General features: G+C 35.5%; 1 protein-coding gene across 2 annotated transcripts in view; it reads left to right on the top strand.

Annotated features, from left to right (window-relative positions):
* The window catches only part of TBCK (TBC1 domain containing kinase), an 88,393-nt gene that overhangs the window by 20,179 nt on the left and 47,296 nt on the right, over nt 1-20,918 (top strand). For both annotated transcript variants that reach the window (XM_058837557.1, XM_058837558.1), the window contains exons 4-20: nt 1,877-1,991; nt 3,472-3,545; nt 4,527-4,668; nt 5,152-5,212; nt 6,481-6,542; nt 7,290-7,351; nt 7,685-7,833; nt 8,788-8,926; nt 9,839-9,938; nt 11,798-11,847; nt 12,193-12,322; nt 13,145-13,243; nt 14,482-14,544; nt 15,402-15,528; nt 16,081-16,131; nt 16,832-16,915; nt 19,196-19,281. In XM_058837557.1, the coding sequence (XP_058693540.1) occupies nt 1,877-1,991; nt 3,472-3,545; nt 4,527-4,668; nt 5,152-5,212; nt 6,481-6,542; nt 7,290-7,351; nt 7,685-7,833; nt 8,788-8,926; nt 9,839-9,938; nt 11,798-11,847; nt 12,193-12,322; nt 13,145-13,243; nt 14,482-14,544; nt 15,402-15,528; nt 16,081-16,131; nt 16,832-16,915; nt 19,196-19,281 (1,594 nt within the window). The remainder of the gene's footprint in view (nt 1-1,876; nt 1,992-3,471; nt 3,546-4,526; nt 4,669-5,151; nt 5,213-6,480; nt 6,543-7,289; nt 7,352-7,684; nt 7,834-8,787; nt 8,927-9,838; nt 9,939-11,797; nt 11,848-12,192; nt 12,323-13,144; nt 13,244-14,481; nt 14,545-15,401; nt 15,529-16,080; nt 16,132-16,831; nt 16,916-19,195; nt 19,282-20,918) is intronic.

Below are 20,918 nucleotides of genomic sequence, written 5' to 3'. Positions count from 1 at the left end.
CAGCAAAGGCCACCAAATTTCGTTTCTATTAATAGTTACTTTTGGTTTTTTAATATGCCATATTTGCTTTTATTTTTTAACACAGAGAAACAGTGTTTAGGCTAGAATACCTCAAGATGTACTAATTGTTCATTTTCAATTATTTCCTTAGTGGAAACATGAATACTCCGTTATTTATTTTTCATGTCTTGTTTTGCAAAACTGAGCAGAATATGAGAGAGGGGATACTGTTTGCCACCATTATCACTAGGATTTTGCATTGCAATAAAAAATACACAAGAAAGCTGAAGACTTTTAAGGTGATTTTTTTTATCACATTCATATGCCTAAGAATGACTGAGGGGAAATGTACACAGCTAATAGTGTCTGATGCTGTGGTATAGGATTTAGCTTGTGGGTGAGAGGTGCTAGGGAGAGAGGAACTAAATGGTTTTGGGGTTTTGTTTTGGTTTTGTGGTTATTAGCTATGAGGTTTTGGTCAAGAATCACTTTCAAATACTAAGACTTAAGATACAGCAGTATGAACGTATGTTAGAATAGATTCCCTTTGTGCTTAAAATTTTTCAAAGTATATATTCACAACTCTTGTGATTTACTACAGAGGTGTTCTAGATAAAAGGTGAGGATCTGAAGGATAGCTGCAGGCAGATTAACTTAGTCATGGCCTCTTTCAGTATTTCTGTATTGCACTAGTCTCAGAATTTGTTTTAAGTGTGGGTTTTGTCAAAATGTAGCTCTGGTGACCAAACTTCATCATTCCATCAGGTGTTAATAGCAGCTGATGAAGTTGAATAAAGAAATTAATTCTGATATTTAGATAGTTGGCTTGTCCGTGTCATCAGTTGGAAGTAGTCTGAAATGCTCCTTCTCATTTTGCTGTTGCACCAGTTTTTAATCAGCAAGAGAAGGTCGTGAATATCCTCCTCAATGCTATTGTATGTTATTTTTGAACAATGAAATACAAAAAAAATGGGATGTAAAGTTAGGTCTTTATAAGTAGATATGTTTTGATTTTTGGACGTTGTGTAAACCATTGTGTAAAAAAGTGCCTGCAGAGGAAAAGTTACCAAAAAGATCTGAAATGGCTGATGGGGAGTAGACAGGATGAGGAACAGTAGAAAGTTAAATGGAATCTCTCTAGGTGACATGAGATCTGAGTGTTTTGTTCTTAAAGTGCATTTTGGAAGCCTGTTATGGTGATCTGAATAAATTCCTGATAAATTATTCACAGAAATTCCTCTTTAAGGCTATCAGTCTTTAGAGGAAATGGTAACTTTTGTCAAAATACATAGTTATGTCAAAATGTTTTGGGTTGTAAGCTTTGTTGTTTCTGTACAAAGATGGTAAGGTTGATACTTCCAAAGTTTTAGAACAAAATGTGCTGAAAATGCAGTTTCTGCCTTTTTTTTCCCTTGTGTTAGATTTTGAGATGGCTGAAAACTATAGGTCAGGCCTCTGCTATCTTCTGAATAAGCTCTAGTTACTATCTGAGTTTTAAAAACCTCTTATTCAGGTGAACTTTTTTATGAGTATCAGTAGGAGACTTAAAAAGAGCAAATGAAAATAAGGGAGGGTTGAGATTTTTTTTATTTCCTGATTAGGTGAGTTTCTAATGAAGAGAGTATTTCATACTGTCAGCATTTTCTATGCTTCCTAAGGACCCATTCAGAGTAAGAAACCTAGTTGTGGGATTTCGAGGAGATGTGTGTGTGGCACTGAACATACCCCAACATATTCAATGCTGATCCCTTACAATTTACTGGAATTGTAAATGTCTCACATTTGTTTGGAATAGCTGTGAAACACTACATTTTTACAGATTGAAAAGGAAAATATTCACTATAACATGTTGTTGGTTTGTTTGGTTTTTTTTCAGTTCTTCAAAGATCCTATGCATAGCATATGAGGTTTTGCAAGGTTTACAATATATGAATCAGCATGGAATGGTCCACCGAGCACTCTCCCCTTGCAATATCCTTTTGGATCGAAAGGTACAGCTCCAGGAATAAATCCGTGGGTTTGTTTGCTGCTAACAAGTGCCATGCTGTGTCATAGATGGAGACTGGAGTCATAGCACTTTTGATGGGGATAAAGATCTGGGAAGTTGTTTTGTTTATTTTTTTAAAGTACAATTTTCCATCATTTCCTAAGTTTCAAATGTAATGCCGAATTTGTTTTTCTGTTCTATCCCAAGCCACACATTTTCTCCCTTCTCCAAGTGGTAATCTAAGTCTACTTGTCATCACTGTAGTTAGTCACAGCACCTTCCTAGCTATTTGAATAGAATACTTCTTATGGCTAATTAGCTGTCACTAATATTTATTGTGTTCCATGGTGATATCATACTTGCCTTTTAAGATATTAAGGGGTTTTTTTTGTTCATGTTAAATTATTGAAATTTAAGTATCTGTCATTTCTGTTATCACAGGCTGTTGAGTTGGCAGAGTGGAATACAATTTCTGTTCATAAATGTTGAGAGAAATTGATAGTTACTGGTGTCTTTGGAGCAGTTTCTTCATCAGAACCAGCAGCTAAAGAGTTGAACCTGCCTGCATAACTCCTCTATCTATCCTTTTTTAAACTTGGCTTAGGTGAAATAACCAGATCCTCCCCTTGGAAGGCAAAGAAAGGAGAGGACAAAAATAAGGAACACATATATTTTTGTATGCCTGTAAACAAATGAAAATCATAATAATGCTCTAACATGCAAAAGTACTTTAGGATTTTAAGATACTCCTAAAATCAATAAAAGAACAGAAGAGGGCTATGATACAATAAACTTCTAAGCTCTCCCATCCCCTTTGAAAGCTTTCTGATGTAGCCTTCTCTGTTGCACCATCTGGAGGCTGGCTGAGTGTAATTCACAATCCAGTGGAAATAAGGCCTCAGTTTAACTTCTGTGCCTAATTTTTTGTTGTTTTGGTGTTAGCAGCTCTTTTTTCACAAATAAGAAGAAAGTGCCTGGAAAAACTGTTTGTTGGAAATATGTGTTGATACTGTTAAGGAGAGCAATATAGTAATGAGTTGAAGGGAGATCTGCAGAAGCAAGGCTGGGTAAATGGAAGAGTTAAGGGAATATTGGTCATGTTTAGGGAGTTCTAAGAGTCAAACAGGATGAACAGTTTTCAAAAAGAAAAAATGTTTGGTGGAGTCTTTAAACCTTTTTAATTTACTGAACTTAATTAATGCTGTAAGTTTAAAAGTTCTGATGTTTTTCCAAGCAAAGTGATTTCCTTAATGCTCTTGAGAAGTAAAAGCATTAGAAATAAGCATGGTTTTAACTTGCAGTGCACTTCTGCATAATGGATGAGGCAGAAACATACGAAAGTGCTTTTTATAGGTTTCTGTCGTCTGAGAGCTAATGCAGTTTGAAATTATTTTTGAATTTTGTTTTTAACTTTTTTAACTTAAACAGAGATTCTTCCAGTGTTGAATTCTGCTGCTCTTGATCGTTTATTTTTGCCTTTTCAGGGACACGTGAAGTTGGCTAAATTTGGACTCTATCATATGACTGCTCAAGGTGTTGATGTTGATTTTCCCATAGGGTAAGGATGTAGCTACATAATACAAATATATCAGAGATTTATTTTTTCAGGAAATATATTGTGTTTCAAGCACCCTTTGTACAGAAGCTTCTGATAATGTCATTGATGAGATTGTCATCTGACTAGGTGAGATGAACAAAAAAAAGAATGGCTGCCATGCCAGCATGTTACCATAACTCTGTCATGTTAGCCTTTATCCCCAGATTTGCCATCAGATACTAATAGTTCCCTATTACTTGGATTCCTAATTTCAAATCTAGGAAAATGCACTGTCAGTGCTTTGCTATTACCCACCAATGTAGGCTTTCTGTCTTTTGATAGTTTTTATGATATATTTTCAAGTGATCATACTGTATTACAAACCACAGCTTTGTTGAAGTGAGTTTTTTGTCACTTTTGCATTTTTTGAGGTGCCATGTTTTTTTCAGATTAAATACTGAGCTTATTCTTAAAGACATGGCCAGAAGAAACTGATGTTTCCTTTCTGATGGTTTCAGATTTTTAGATACTATAGTGAATTGTTGACAAAAAGAAGAGTGATAATATTATTTTAAAATTATCTAGTAGAAGCTAATATATGTTCTTAACACTTTTTGTTACTTTTTTTGCAAACTTAAAAGTTATTTGCTGGGAATACACTATCAGTGGAAAAAATTACTGCCATCATCCTGAAGTATGAGTCTAGGATATACTTAATATCCTAATGCTGAAACTCAATCTGTGTTTTCCCTAAGATATGTAAACATACCACTTTGAAAGGTGAGGTTTCCTTTCACAAAACAACAGAGCTAGAGATTGGGATTTGACCTTTAATGTAGTAAACACTACGCTGGAGTGAACTTTGTTGCAATGTTTAGATTTTGACTGAGTAAAATAGGTGGTATTCTGTTTTCTCAGAATGCCAAATGATTCTGATTATGTAATGGGAAGTCACATTTTTTGGGCAGAAGGATAGTATCTAATGTTGCTACATCTTTCTAGGTACCCATCATACCTGGCACCTGAAGTAATTGCACAGGGAATAGGCAAACCAAGTGATCACACTCAGTGTGAGAAGCCTCTTCCTTCCGGCCCAAAATCAGATCTGTGGTCTCTTGGTATAATATTATTTGAGCTTTGCATGGTATGTAAAAGAATTTGACTCTGGGAGAATAGTTTCATTAACTTGATTGCTCTTGAGTGTGGGGTTAATGACACCCTGCCCATCACCCAAGCCCAAATGTCAGAATATGTTAGCATTCCTACCTGGATAGTACTGGTTGTTCAAGGGATAGGATGCATTTTAGTATATTGGATGCTTGATATATGTGTTAACCATGAAGGATAGTTACCTGTGAAGGCACAAGAATTTGGCTGCAAGGCAGTTCCATTTCAGAGAAGTTATTGATACATTTTTGCTATATTACTATGTGAAACTGTTTCTGCCATAGTTGGGGTAAATAAAGTTTTTTGTTCTTACAAATTGTTTTGATATGTCTAAAATTCACATGTAGAAGCTTATTTCACTGGTTTTGTATAAAGATGGGATACAATGTTATCTAAATATTTTCATGTCATAGCTGTTTCTTTCAAATTCAAGTGTAATTTGATGTTGTTGTGTTTTTAGGGGAGAAAATTATTTCAGAGTTTGGAGATAGCAGAAAGATTGAAATTCATACTTACGTTAGGTAAGTAGCACAAAATGATTTTTTTTAATTTCCAGGCAGCTCTATGATTAGAGCTTTACAGACTAGTCAGCTTAAGGTGCTCATACTTACACTTTGCCTTTGTCATCTTTCATCTACAGATTTAAGCAGGCATTTGTAGGGTGTTATTTCTCTAGGGAAAGTATGGAGCTGGATGCCAGGGAAAAAAACTTGTGAAGAGCTGGAAGTATATTTGAGTAAGGACAAGCTATTAAAAAAAAATAAAAGACAAGAAAATATCCTCAAGAATTATTGTAGTTTTTATGGTTATTTGTTGGTTTGAGTTGCGGGAGATTTCTGAAATGAGTTAGGAATTGATACACTGAAGAAAACTATCCTTATAGTGTCAGCAGGGAAGAGCAGAACTCAGATAGGAAGACAGAAATAAAGAGAGATGAGAAGTGAACTCAGCTTTTGTCTCTGGTTTCACCTTCAAACTATAAAACATCACTGCACAAGTAGAATTTTGGCTTAGTATAGATGAGTCAGGAGGTGGAACTATCCTTGCGGCTTTTAAAACTTGATTTCTGGTGGTGTTTATGTATAAACCATGGGAAGGGGAAAGGCATGAGTTTGCAATTTGAAGCTTTAACAGTAAGATATTATTATCCAGAGTGAACAGCAATAATGTTAAAATTAATTGCTGTCAGGAGAAATATCTTTTTCATTCAGCAGCTAGTGCTTGAGTGCTGGAATTCTGACTCTTTTGGGGATTTGGTAACAAGGCTTCCTGAAGCATCTCCATACCCTTCAATCTGAATTCAAGGTGTTGGTTTATCCACTGAAAAGCTTTCATGTGCTGACTTGGGAATTATTTGTTCGATAAGGTAGTGACAAGAAGTTCTAAAATACTGCTAATATTATCTGCAAGGAGCAATAGAGGCAAAAATTACTTCAAGATTCATGTAGGTACCCTTAAGTTCTTCCAAGGATTTTTTTTTAAATATTTCTATTTATAAGTTGAAGGACTGTTTTGCTTTATTTGTCGGAGACTGACACTCTGGACTAGGCCTGTAAATAGATTTTCGCTGTAACCTTAGATACGCTACTTAACTTTCCTAGACTTCTGTCTGCATAGGTTATAATCATTTTCATTTCTGATTTTGATAATTCAAGAGATGTAGCAGTGTCAGTAAAAAGCCGAAATAAAGTGCTTTTTATTTGAGTGGACATTTATCTGATATCCTGTTTAATTGATATAATTTTATTATAATCTTGAACTTTTTATTGTTCTGTTTGTTTCTCAAAAGGCTGTGTAGATGATATTGTAACTGTATTGGCTGAAGAACATGGTTGCCTTGATATTATTAAGGTTTGTGAAACTCATTTGCTCTTCCATGCTGTCTTACCCAGAATATTTCATTATTGCTGCATAGTATTTTGCGTAATTATTTTTATAATTAATTTGGTCACTTACTGTGTTGCAGTATGATGAAAATTTTTAAAAAACTACGTACCTAAGATCCTCTTAAATAGTCACCACTGTTAATATTCTTTCTTAAAATTGCTATCAGTCTCAGTAAATGTTAATGCTCTCTGAGTAGTTCAATAATCTATAAATTTTCTTTGAAGTTTTGGTGATTAAGTATTTTTCTTCCAGAAATTAAGTCTTCTATCTGGTTCACTTTACACATTCTGATAGTGTAAGTTTATATAGTTCAATTTTTCCATACCCACAAAAATTATCACTGAATTTTAGTGTCTGTGTAGTTTGGGACATAATATGAAAGAGTTCTGATTGATAGCAGAAGGAAGTTGCCAGGTACTGCATTGTTTCCAGCAGGGTACAGAATGTCTAAATTAAAAAATAAGTGAAAGGCTGCATACACTGCAAATTTTTCAGATTTTTTTCCTCCTAAATCAAATATAGGATTGGGAGGTAAGAAGAATTGCTTCCCCAGAATTTTAGTCTCACACAGCCAGCCTCATGTGCATAGATGTGCAGTTTTATTGCCCTCAAAGGAATAGCCTGTATGTTAAAAGTTAAGTATGCGCCAAGTGACTTGCTGAATTAAGACAGTAATAAACAGACCTCCTCTATATTTTTCTTTTGTTCCAGGACCTTTCTGAAAATATCATAGCTCTACTGAAGAAATGCCTTACGTTCCAGCCTTCTAAAAGGCAAGTACTCAGTCCAAAGGCCTGGTAAAGGTTACTATGAAATTAGAAGGACTGTCACTGAACCTTTTTTTTTGAATACTGACGTTTGGGCTACCTATAAGAAACTCTCAGTTTTGTGCTTTTCACTGTTTAAAAGAGAAGAATTAGAGGTCTGAATTTGGGCTGTAAACAGATTAGTTCGTTGCACTGCATGAATTAAAAAACATTGGTCTGAAATCCAATATAATTTAGAATAACTTGCTAATATTTATTACTGGGGACCTTTTTTGCTGAAATGCAACATTTTTGGGAACACTTTGCTCTAATTGTTTTATCCTCTTCTCTTAATTTAAGGCCAACTCCAGAGGAATTGCTGCATGACAGTTTGTTCAGTGAAGTATCCTCACTGTATCTTCCCTTCCACAAACCTGCTGGTCTGTTCTCATCTTCTCCAAGGTGTGCCAATTTAACACTACCTGAAGACATAAGTCAATTATGTAAAGGTAAAAGCAGGTAGTGGGATAAATGTTGTTGGAGGGGGAAGGAAAATAAAGTGTTATTGCATTTTCTTTCCAACAAATTATTCTCAGAGACTATTAAATGTTACAACACTAGATTAATGCTATAAGTTGTTTAATGGAGGGAGACATGGGCAAACACATCATGTTTGAGTGATGTGTGCAAGCCAAAGGAGTCAAATATTAATTTTGTGCTTCAGCCCCAGGGAAAATATAACATTAGTATTCAAGCCCATGTTGCAAAAGCAGCGTCATCTTTTGCCTTTAGAATTTGGACATGTGCACATATAAGGTAATTTTTTTTCCACTTATTGGTAATTGAATTCTACTAGATCACAGCATGAAATGATCTTTGGAAGTACTGGAAAACAAAGTCTTGGTGAAAGAGGTCACATTCTGGACTAAAATATTAAACTTCTAAGTTTTAAACTATAGTATGTTGAAAATGTTATTGCTCTTAAATCCTGATTAGTTTTTTCATATGAACTTGGAGATATTTAGAAAATCTCATCTAGACAAAAAATTTTCTGCCTTGTTAGAATGAGTGTGGTATGTGAAGGGAAGAGAGATTATAACTACTCAGTAGGAATCACTTGTTTCTTATTTTAACTCTTAGTCTGCCTGTTGGTGCTATGTACAAAACACTGTTTTGTTTTGTTTAAAAGCACACAGGAAGCAAAAGTCCACAGTCAGTGTATTCATGTGAGGGGTTCATGGCAAACTGCAGAAATATCTGCTTTTTTAATGACTTCTTTCCTTGAATCTCCTTAAACAGCACTTGCAAAGGAAAGATCACCTTTCCTCTAACTTCACATTAAGGTTATGACCTTTCAAGCAGAATAATTAATTTTTTTTCAACAGTATGTGTTTAGAGTTGTAGAAAGAAATCCAAACTACCTAAAAAGCTGTAATTTATTTCTGTGTCATTTCTCCCAACAGATGAAGATAATGATTACCTAGCAGAAAGATCAATTGAAGAGGTTTATTATCTCTGGTGTTTGGCTGGAGGAGACTTGGAGAAAGAGCTTGTCAACAAGGAAATCATTCGATCCAAGCCACCTGTCTGCACACTTCCCAAGTTAGGATGGAGAAGCACTATAAGGAAAAGATGGATGGATGGATGCATGCATGCATGCATGCATGGACGGATGGATGCATGCATGCATGCATGCATGGATGGATGGATGCATGCATGCATGGATGACACTAGCAATTGGAAGAGAACATCTCAGTTTAGAGACCTGTACATGTGGAAAACACTGAAAATGGCATTCGTGAACAGAAGGAAATTGTCACTTCCCCTCTTATCCAGTTTAAGGCATTTGAATGCCTTGTATCTGTCACCTGAATTTAGGTGCTTTTCAGTTATGAGGAAGAAGTATTTTCCACCATGCTGTCTATCTTGAAGATGAGGAGTTAATTTCAGAAATGCCATCTAACTCTAAGTGACACTGAGAATGCTAGGTTAAATAAATTCTGAAAATCAGTTTCATATGGTCTACTTTAAAAATATTATAATAATGGAAAATTTCTGTACACTCTGTCTTGGATACCTTTGTATCCTTAGATGGACTGCAACAGAAAAGGTCAGACTTTCGCTTGGGGTTTTTTGTCATGATGGGAACTGCTTTTTATATGATAATATTTCCTTTTTGCTTTTCACAATAAATGATAGGCTTGATCTGTGCAAGATCAAGGAATAAAAGGGGATATTAATCCCATGTCTCATAACTCTTTCTTTATATGCAAAGCAAAGTTATAGAAAACCTGAAATGTGCCATTTTACAAAAAAAGCTGTCTGAATAACTTAAGGTGATTGTATATTCTCTTGATAGCAGGTTTCATGCCATGCAGAATGAACACAGTATACTTCTAAGACTTAATACTTTGTTTTAAAGAAGAAATTTCTTGTAAGATTTTTTTTTTTCCCTAGCTCAAGTCCTGGGTTATAAAATGACCCAATTCTTTTTTTTTGTTCTCATTTTTGAAGCTTTTTATTAGAAGATGGTGAGAGCTTTGGGCAAGGACGAGATAGAAGTTCCCTCCTGGATGACACAACTGTGACTTTGTCTCTGTGCCAGCTCCGAAACGTAAGAGTGATATTGTGCATTTCTTATGTTCTTCTCTGCAGAAACATTTGTTTAAAGGGAATATGTAACAGCAGCTCCTACTGCTGTTTCTACCAACGGAACTGGCACTGATTCCAAGAGAACACTTCTTAGTGTCCAAGTCAGATTCTGGTTTGTGACATTAAATTGCTTTGTCTTCAAAAGCTTAGTAAATTTGATCTGTTTTCTGTCCCTCCCTTTCCTTTTTCTGTTACCTGCTTTGTTCCAGTGTAGTACATATATTTCTGTACCATCTACTATTCTCCATGATTGCTACAACTGTTTGCTTAGGGAATGTCTTCTGTATGCTTTAATTACTGTCTGTCAATGGCTCACATTATCCAAAATCATTTAATTTCCAATTCATTTCAGTTTCAGCTCCTCAAAAGATTTATAATTAATGTTGATTACCAGTTTTCCACTAGTTGATTATTAATTTTTGGAATATATAGTAGAAACAGCAAGTTCCAAAATTCTTCAAAGCATTTTACAAAATACATCTTCATTAGGAAAATCAGCATAACTCATGATTTGGCTTGATGTAATGATAGTCACAAGATTTACTGCATATATCACTGAAATGTTTTGACTGTTTACATGTCTTTGCTCATGTAGAACTTTATTGCTGTTAAATTGGGAAACTATGCTGCATTGTTTGCAGTTTGTTTTTTATAGCAGCAGATGCAATTCTGTCAGGTTTTTTTTTTTTAAACCCTTTCCATATGATTACAGGGGTTAGTACAAAAAAGAAGGTGACTCCTGACTCTACCACCTTAGTATTGGAGGTACTATGTCAAAAACTGCGTAAATACATTTCTTCAGTAGAACTTTGCACTGCTTCACATAAATGCATCAAGGCAGACGAAGAACTGGGTTATTTTCTTCAGTTGATCAATGGGGCTTGCAAGGCAGGAGGGAAGTGAAAAATATGCAACATCTATTTTAAACATAATACACACTGCAGCTTCTACTGTTGCTCTCACTAGAGGGCAGTTTTTTAAGACTTTTTAAGAACATTTTCGTCTGTAATTTTGGATATCACTACCTGCTTCTATAAATGCAGCAGGAAATAATTATATACTGAAGTTTCATTTTGTGAAAGATGGAAGAATTGCAGTGTTAGTTGAAATAAGTTTTTGAACTTGCGCAGCTTTTCAAACACCTTTTATAGAGCAGAGCATGATGCCTATAATCAAAAGAGGTGCAGTACTGAATGAACTGAGAATGAACTCCTCTGTCAGCCCCAAGAGGAACAGGCTGCTGTGTGCCTGCAAGGTAAGGGCTGAACTGCAAAACAGAGCACTGCAGGGAGCATGGCATTAAATATTAGTCATGCACCATAAGATGTCTGAAAACTTCAGTCAAAAAATCCAGCCACGTTTGTCTGTCACCTTTGCTGAGTGTATTTCCTTAAAGGAATTCAAGTTTGTTTAACTCTTGAACTAATTAGAACCATAAAAGCAAGTTGTGCAGTAGATTTGCAGCTACTTGGATAGGAAGTCCATGTAGACAAACAAGGAAACAAAGAACTATGTAATATTTTTGATCTGTTAATTCATGGTGCATATAAACCATTTTTTGTGTGGAAATAGGTTTATGGATATCTTTAGGCAGGAGAACTTCCATCAGCTCCAAAAGACCTGTATTAGCAAAAGGTTTTAGTGTTGAAGGCTGTATATGCTTCATTGCAGGCGGAGGACTGAGCTAATGCTTCGATCTCAAGGATAGTTACTGAATTTGGCAAATTAATTGCTATTTAATAGTTTTTGTATTCCACTAAGATTTCCACTTGAATTCTGAGCGGCATTCTGATAACAAATTGGTTTTCTTCCTCCTTTCAGAGACTGAAGGATGTTGGCGGAGAAGCATTTTATCCATTGCTTGAAGATGAGTAAGTATGTGTGTAAATTTGTGTATCTGTAACACACTGAATTTTGAGTTATTAGTTTTATTTGAGAATCACACTGGAAAGCTAGACACAACTGCCTCCCTTAAGCAAAACTAATGTGTCTTTGTTTGGCTCTGAAAGTCAAGACCTGATAAGCACACTGCACTTAAGGCCCTGATTACAAATTGAGGATCTTAGCCTCTGTCCTAGAAATCAATTGTTTGTGCTGAATAGTCAAAATTGCCCATTTATTCTGGTTTCTAAGTTAGAAATGCTTCATGTGGTATTAATTATTTTCAGTGACTTGTTTTTCTTGCTCTTCACTATTACTATCCTTTTTTTTTCCAGCCAGCCAGCTTTACCTCATTCCAACAGTAGCAATGAGCTCTCTGCAGCTGCTACTCTTCCTCTGATCATCCGGGAGAGGGACACAGAGTACCAGCTAAATAGAATTGTCCTGTTTGACAGGCTGTTGAAGGTATGGAGTCCTTGTAATGCTGGATAATTTGATTTGGTCTTTTAACTGGACGATTTTGAAGCACCAAGTAATTGTAAAAGGAAGCAGAGATACACGAGACCACAGTAGGAAAGGGGGAAGAAAAAACCCTTCAGAAGTATAATAAGGTTGAAAATAAAAATAGAACAAATAATTCTCAGTACTGGTGAATATAAAAGTAGGTTTTAAAGTATGCACATGGAAATAGAGCTGATGCTAATACTGCTAATACATTTACTGATGAAAATAATTTTACATCCTTTATTTCATAACAGACTAAGTTATTATTGGTATAAATATGCCTGTAACATTTTTGCATTTCCAAGCAGTAAAGTACTGGAACACATGGCAGTGCCATGTCATAAATGTGAGGTTTATACTGGGTAAAGGAATAGCAGCCCCTAATTTACATATATGCAGAGAGATTGATTCCTGTTTAAGAATGAGAGAGCTGATGAGCATTATCAAGGATAAACTAGAAATGTTTAATAAAACCAAGATGGATGCATAGTATGAAAAGAAAGATATAATGAAGAAAAAAAGCATAGTACACATTTGGATTAGGAGATCTATCCACAATATACCAAAGCACATGAATGCATTTATGAGAAAGAGTGGATATTTTAACATCAAACAGTAGTCCTTTGTCCAGGCCTTCCAGTTAGAAATTAAATTTGTTTTTTGTGAAACTTGTATTCACTGTTTAGGCTTTTTCATTTGGGGAAAGACTGTGCCAGTTTTGGGATTTGAGCTGTTGCAGTTACATGATAGCATTTTTTTGCAGTTAATCTCTTCTTTTTGAAGGCCTATCCATACAAGAAAAACCAAATTTGGAAAGAAGCCAGGATTGACATCCCTCCCCTTCTGAGAGGCATAACCTGGGCTGCCTTGTTGGGTGTTGAGGTAAGGGCATTTGGAGAAGGTCCAGTACTGACTGGGGATGGCGTGGGTTTGACAAGGAATGGGGTTGACAAGGAAGGAAGCTGGAATAGGTTTTAAGATTTGGCAGGTAGGTTACTTGAATTTCAAACAAAATTAGTCATGAAATTGTGCAAATAAAGACAATGTTCTGACAAACTTACTTCTTTTCTGTAAGGGTATTTGATTCCAGAAAGCGTATGTATAGTTGACTGCCTTTAATTTCGATTATTACCTTCAGTGGAAAAGAATACTCTGACATTTTGTAGTTAACAGGGGTTTTTTGTTTTGATTTTTAATATTTTGATAAGTGCAGTTGACAGTCCTCCTGCTCCAGTGAGCAGTAGTTGGACAAAACAGGATAAAATATGAAATGTATTTTTCTCATGTACTAATCAATACACTTCCCTGTAAGAATGGAGAATAAATTAATCAAATACAGTCCTTTTGGACAATGGAATGTCCCAGAAATGAGGGCTCCTCACAGAATTGCTGGACTACCCAGCTTTTGGATTTACTTTGCTTGCAATCCTGCAGCAGTGGATCATAAAGATTTTTTGAGATAACACATCCTAAGGTATTCAGGAGATTTAGCTTAGGATATGATCTTCTGAATACCATATAATATAACCAACAAAAAAGTTATAAAGGGGAAGAAAAACTGCTGGTCAGGCTTGTAGCCTGAGTCTTGGGGAATGAGTCGATTGTCACGCTTCAGCAGCTTGCCATCTGTACAGTATGTGTGCTTTCCTGTCCCATAACATTAAAATGGACTTGTTAATATTCCTGCCTTGGGATTTATGCAGGGACAGGCTGCTTAAGTCATCTATATTGGCAGAATCAGTTAACAGGCAGCTGGATTCAGTTACTTTAGAGATGATGCTGAAAGCCACTTGCAGGTAGCTGAGGTAAGCACTGTATTTAAACTGAGAGCATCTCTTGACTGGAAAATGGGGAACTACAAAGTACATGGCTTTCTGTGTAAACAATTGAAAATCACTGAAGATCATGCTGAGCAGATGTACAGAAAGGTATGTATGTCTTAAATTAGTAACAGAATAAAGATGGTTTTGTTAAAATTAAGCTCTCAGAATCTTCTGTTCTTCTGCTAACTGAAGTTCTTAACAAAAACAGTCAACTTCTGTATATCACCATGTAGATTGTCTTATGCACTTATGTTGGCGATGGCTTTCTAAATTCAGATATTCTTCTTCTGCATTTAGGGTGCCATAGAAGCAAAATACGATGCCATTGATAAAGACACGCCAATTCCTACAGACAGACAAGTAAGACTTATGGTGTTACCAAATATTGTCAGTTGAAGGTCTTTCCCACCCATCACTTGCCTATTATAGCACATGTGGTGGATAACAACAATATGGTACCCCTTGCCCTCTAGCCTTTACTGTAGCAAGCATCTTGCAAAAGAGGTCAAGACAAATACTTTAACTCAACTTACAACATGGGGAAGCTGAAATCCTTTTTTACTTTTTAATCACTGTTTCTGTAGCAGCAGCAGTGTATTGAACAATATTAATGATTTATTGTTAAAAATCCTGTGTTTACCAAATGCTTGTTGTGCCTGTTGCACCTTGTAGCAGATACTGCTGAGTACCTTGAGGTCCTGTAATGTGAACTATAGTTCACAGAAATGGGGGTTTGAGCAGTTTGGATCTCCAAGAAGAGAACGTTTTCAAATGTTTTCTTACCAGACATAAAAAGACTTTGCAAACAACAAAGTTGTTCCTTTCAGCTGGGTGAACAAATATTTTCCATCAAATTGACTGCAACATTGAGAACTCTGATTTGTTTATCTTTTAGAACAAAGCAATATTAACACCCAAAACGAGTCCAGAAGTAACAAACCTGTAACTGTTGTCTGTTTTCTGCCTTTTTCAAGAGCTAGAACCCTTTAAAAAATATGAGCACAAAAAAGGAGAAAAAAAATCTCTATTTTTAAAATTTGACAGATCTGTTAGGTTCTCTGTCAGTTTCAGTTTTGAGAATGATGGAGGAAGCAGATCATTTATGATGGTGGTCTGACCTACATATTTTGGCTGACTTCCACCTCTAGTGTTGCAAGATTGCTGTAGTGCTGTCCCACTCATCCCAATTTTTCTTTGTATGCTTGGCTGTGCTGCAGATTGAAGTTGATATTCCTCGTTGCCATCAGTATGATGAACTGCTGTCATCACCAGAGGGTCATGCAAAGTTCAGACGTGTGTTGAAGGCCTGGGTTGTTTCCCATCCTAATTTGGTGTACTGGCAAGGTGAGTTTGACTAGTTGGTAAGGGCAGATAATTGAATGAAAAGTTTTGATTGACTTTAAAGTACCTCCTGCTTTTCACCCCCACCATATAAGCCTTTTTTTGGGTGCTTTCCTTTCTGTTTCCTTTGAAGAATGACTCTGGGTTACTGCAAATTTAAATCCTAATAATTTATATTTAATTTGTAATAAAAGAATTCCCCACTCTGTTATATATTAGTCTTTGTAAGTTTCAGTCACTTTATTTTAAAATGATAGGTCTGTTGCTTGCTGTTAAGCTCCAAGGTAATACTGCAAAAATTACTGAGTTCTTGGGATGCTAATTGGTATCTCTTGGATGCCTCGGCAGAATAATCAATTTGGCATTATAGCTGAAAAATTTGAAATCCTTGCAATTTTCATGTGTAGATTTCACTGTTGTTCTCACCATTACTTCAGAAGGCCTGATAATGCAGTATCTAGTGTACAAATTTTCATTACAAATTAATGTCTTCATCTTGTGCATTAAAATAAACAAGCTCTTTGTGCTGTTTCTTCATGGCTTTTCTCTCTTTAGGTCTTGACTCTCTTTGTGCACCATTTCTGTACTTGAATTTTAACAATGAAGGTGAGTTTTCTGCAGTGAGTGAAGAAAAGCAGAGTCTTTCCTCTGTATCTACGTCCAGACAGATTTGTGAATCCACTTAGAGATGGAAAGTTTCTGTATCTACAAAGGAATTTCAAAGCTCTTGTTGCCACAGGTCAAAAGAAATGGTTGGGGTTTTGAAAACTGCATGTGGTGTACTGCTCTTCAAGCAGGGGTTCAAGTACTGTTTATTGAAAAGCACAATAATGATATATAATAAAAAGCACAATAAGTCTTGAGTTAGAAGAAGGAAGAAATGCTGCTGTCGCAGTTGTGTTTTTCAGTGAAGCTGTAGTTCAGCCTTCCTTAACTTGAATGTATTATTTAGTAACCTAACTGTTAAACTGTCAGGCCAGCTTTGTTCAGAAAAGCTGATGGTAGTTTTAAATGCCTGAAAGTTTCAGATTTTTAGGTATATGACCTTTATCTTCTTAGAATGTGATTTGCTCATAACAGGTGTACTCCAAGCTTTTATTGTCTTGTACTTGGTTTTCTTTATATAGGGTCGTTGTGTGGGAAGACTAGTTTTTTAGGACAATGACTCCTATTATACTTACTGTGCATGCAATCATTTTTGTGTACAGATTAAGTATTTATGCTTATTATCTGGTTAATAATGAACTTTTTTAGGTGTAATTGAATTCTGCCTTTGTCATTGCATCTGTTTTTTTAATTCTTTCAGCTCTGGCATATGCCTGTATGTCTGCTTTTATTCCAAAGTATTTGTATAACTTCTTTCTGAAGGATAATTCTCATGTTATTCAAGGTAAGTCAGTCCCTTTATTTGGTATAGTTCTAAGAGAAGTGGAATTGTTTCTGGGTATATAAATACTCTTTTTTTTTTTTTGCAAGGGGTTGCAAAATTGGGGTGCAGTTGTAATGTAGCTGTGCAAGAAAATTTGGAACAAAATAAGTGGTTAAGGATTCAGATAGGAGACAAAATCCGGATGTGCACACACAGAGAAGTGTTCTATGTAATATCCAAGGTAAAAGTCAGTCCTGCAAAGTTGTGAAAATAAATAAGTAAAGTTATTGTTATAAAGTAAATAGTCTTTCTAGTGTTATGTTGTAAACGCTTACCCTTCAGGTGTTCAAAAGTCATCATGTTAGAGAAGCTGTTTGGACAATAAGGGAAAATTAAGAGGAACAGGACAAACTAGGGGTTCCTCAGAAAATTAAAGTTTTGGTATTCAGGAAAATAGTGATTTGAGGGGAATTTCTTATTGAGCAGATGATGTTATTCAATACAGGACAGGAGTTGGAAAACCGCGAGGAATAATGTTCCATAGTTCAGCCTTCAACAAGTATGTAGGTAACTTAGAGAAATTAAAACAGTAGCTGGGAATGTCTGTTTTAATTGAAAAGTAATTCTAAATTTCATGGAAGCATGAAAAAGAAATTGTCTCCACCTAGAAAGTCACCTTGGCACAGTCTGTGTTGGGAAGATAATTTGTCTTCCGGACAGTCTATAAAAAACAAAAGCTCTTTCAAAAGCCATTAGTAATCAAAAGAAACAGGTGGTAATTAATGTTTTTAATTGTAAGCAGTTATGAATGCTTATTGAATGCTGAGTATCAGTATGGATTGTTGTCCTTGTATTTCTTTTAAAGAATTTTTTTTATTTATTTCTTGTGGAACTCATCAGCTTTAAAGTGTCTGTCATTTTTTGTCTTCAAGGAAGGTAATTAAGAACTGATCAACAGAACTAATTAGATGTAAAAGCATTTAAATATTAGATCATTGGAGAGAGCTAACATAAGGAGAGAATGCCAGGGTTAGGAGAGTTTATGTATGAAAGACAGTGGGTAAGAGATGTTAGGAACTGAATAAAATAATAGTAAAAATTATTTTAGAGAATATGTTTGCATCCTTTTTTCAGTAAAGAAAGATTGCTTGCAGTAAAGGTCTAAAGATGAAAAAAATAAATATGTTCCTCTGGTGACAGCTACTTTAGACTTCAAGATTAATAGCTTGGTAAAGACTTTTCTCAAGTGGTTATACTGTTCCATAAAATAATACTTTTGCTCTGTAGGGTTTACTGCCGTTATTCCTAAAGAGCTTTGTAAAAATACGTATCAGCCAAAGTTAGAAATACAGGTCAGTAGGATTCTGTGAACCAAAGCAGAGTAGGCATTCCTGAGTTCCTGTTCTACATCTGGCATCATCAAGGACTCAGGGAGATGGGACCCTTCAGGGTTCTTTCAGTATTCTAATTAATCCTTTCTAAGGTTGTATGTCAAAAAACAATATATAAATAATGGTTTAAAGGAAAATGCTGCATCTTTCCCTGCCTTTTTGAAGTAGAGGAGAGGGTTAAGAATATGTCATTTAAGTACCCACTGCAATTTTAGCTGCTTTATGTCTTCTGTGTAGACATAAACTGTGTGGAGCATTGAGATGCCAGCATGTTCTGGAATCAGAGTTTGCATTCTGTCTCTGTTGCTCCCCAGGACTAGCTCTCTGCAGCCTAATTACTCTGTTCTTGGGAATGTGGAGGAAAAGGAATTGCCATCTGTTACAGAATTACAATCTTATTGCCTCTTCAGTTTTCTTCTAACAGAGTATGTGGCAGTGTGGACAAAGCTGGGAGAGGGGCAGAACTGAGAGAAATCTGTCACTGTCCTGTGTTCTGCTTGTCTGCTTCTCTTCCAATTAAAAGCAAGTGTTATTTAGTCAACTTAATGAAATTGTACCCATCAACCTAATAGGCCAGGCTGAAGTTGTAATAAATTTTATCTTTTATAGTGGATATTTCTCCTTGCTGGTTACTAAACAGTCTTTAACTTTGCATGTCAAGCATACATCACAACCTAAGTGTGTATCAAGTTAAACCATTGTTAAAAATCGAAATTGAGAAGTACTAAAGAAGAAAAATTGAATGTTTCTTCCTCTGTATTCAATGTAATGATAACAAGGAGTACAGAGTGGTATTCACTTGCTGTTTTATTGTACGTTTAAAATGAGTGGCCATCCTAGAGCTCTGTTGTGAGCAAGCAGCATGTGATGGCTTGTGGTTTTGACAACAGTCTCGGATTTTTCATTTCAGAGTACTTGACAGTGTTTTCCCAGATGATTGCATTCCACGATCCAGAGCTGAGTAACCACCTCAATGAAATTGGGTTTATTCCAGATGTAAGTGCTAAGGGTCCTTACAAGTATTTTCCAAAGGAATTAAAAATTAGAAAATGAGGGAAGCTGGGATGAGATGCTTTTCCAAACTGCTTCAGAAACACTTTGACAAAAATAAAACTTCCGTATTATTAGACCTTCCTGAACATGCTGATAAAAGGGTAAAGTTTTGATTCTTGTTTTACGTGCTTTAGTCCTTCCTGGTCTGCTGGTATGGTAAATACAGTAAAAATACTACTAGCCAGTTATTATAACTTAGATTCATCTTAAAAGGTATATATACATTTATTTTTGAAATGTGGGTTAGTATGCAAAAATTAGTGTACCCATAAAGTGCTAATAGTGAAACTACTGCGGCTAATTGAATGCTGTTGATTAACACAAATGACACATTATTTTTCAAGTAATAGAAGAAGTACATGATCATCAATCTTGTAGATATGTCAGACCTTGGAAAATGCTAAGCAGTCATTTGCAGGGGTGTGTCTCAAATATGGGACAAGTGCATAACATAGACAAAAGTTTTATGCTTCCATTGGAAAAAAAATCTTAATGATGGAGGAAAATGAAAACTGAGAACACCAACCAAAACACAGCAGAGAGGATGGGCTTTGTTGGAAAAAATAAAATAAGGCCTTCTTTAGAGCCTCACTTCTAGCTATCACAGTAAATAGTAAAGCTTTTCTCCTGTTTTCAGAGAGGTGTGTATAATCAAGAAAGGCAGAATACAAATGTATTTAAAATTTATTTACAAATGTATATAAAAATACTGATGTTTCTGAAAAGCAGATTTAGACAAGGCCATAGACATAATGTTAATTGATATGGTGTATATCATTCTATATTTGGCATTCAGAAATTTGGTAATTGCAAGTTGGTCATAAGAAGTGATGATGACTGAGAGATCAAAATGGAATATGATAACTGAGCTCAGGAGATGTTGATGTAAAAATAAAAATTTCATATGTAAGAAATTTCTATGCATTTCTTCTAGTTCAGTTTATCAGAAGAGCCTTATGCTTATTAGGAAATATTTTAAGTTGGAGCAGCAAGACCAAGCCATAGAAAATAATTTGTTTGACACCATTCCTGAAAGAATTTGTGGGAGTTTGGGACTGGCAGATACTCATTTTCTGTTTACAAATATTGTAATAGAAAAGAAAGTATGTACTTCCATTTTTAGTGGGTGCTTTCATGTAATAATTTTGTTTGACTGATATGAATTTAGGAGATACAGTGGTGCTAAAATGAACAGAAGAGAAAGCCAGTGTATTGCCTTATAAAGAGAGGAGTTTGAGAAAGACACATGTATTTCAGATGATGCACATATGAGGAGGACAGGTGGAAGATTGAAAGGAAAGTGAGGATAAGGAGGAATATTTATCTGTAGAAAGCCAAAATATGTGGGTAGATGAAGTGCAAGGTTTAACAGCAACATTTAAGTTCCTGAGGGAGAATCAATTTTGCAGCATCACTATATAAATGCATTTAATGCTTATTTTTTAAAGGCTGCACATGACCAAAAGAATTCTTCCTTGTATTTCGTCTAGGATGCTAGTTCCCACTAAAGAGTTTGAGTTGTAATTTCCCTGACCACCTTACAGGTCCTTGTGTGGGCTACTAATCTATGCCAGAGCTGT

Source organism: Poecile atricapillus, chromosome 4, assembly GCF_030490865.1.
Source record: "Poecile atricapillus isolate bPoeAtr1 chromosome 4, bPoeAtr1.hap1, whole genome shotgun sequence".
NCBI lineage: Eukaryota > Metazoa > Chordata > Aves > Passeriformes > Paridae > Poecile > Poecile atricapillus.
Note: the sequence above shows the minus strand (reverse complement) of the source record. Positions and strands in the feature narration are given on the sequence as shown.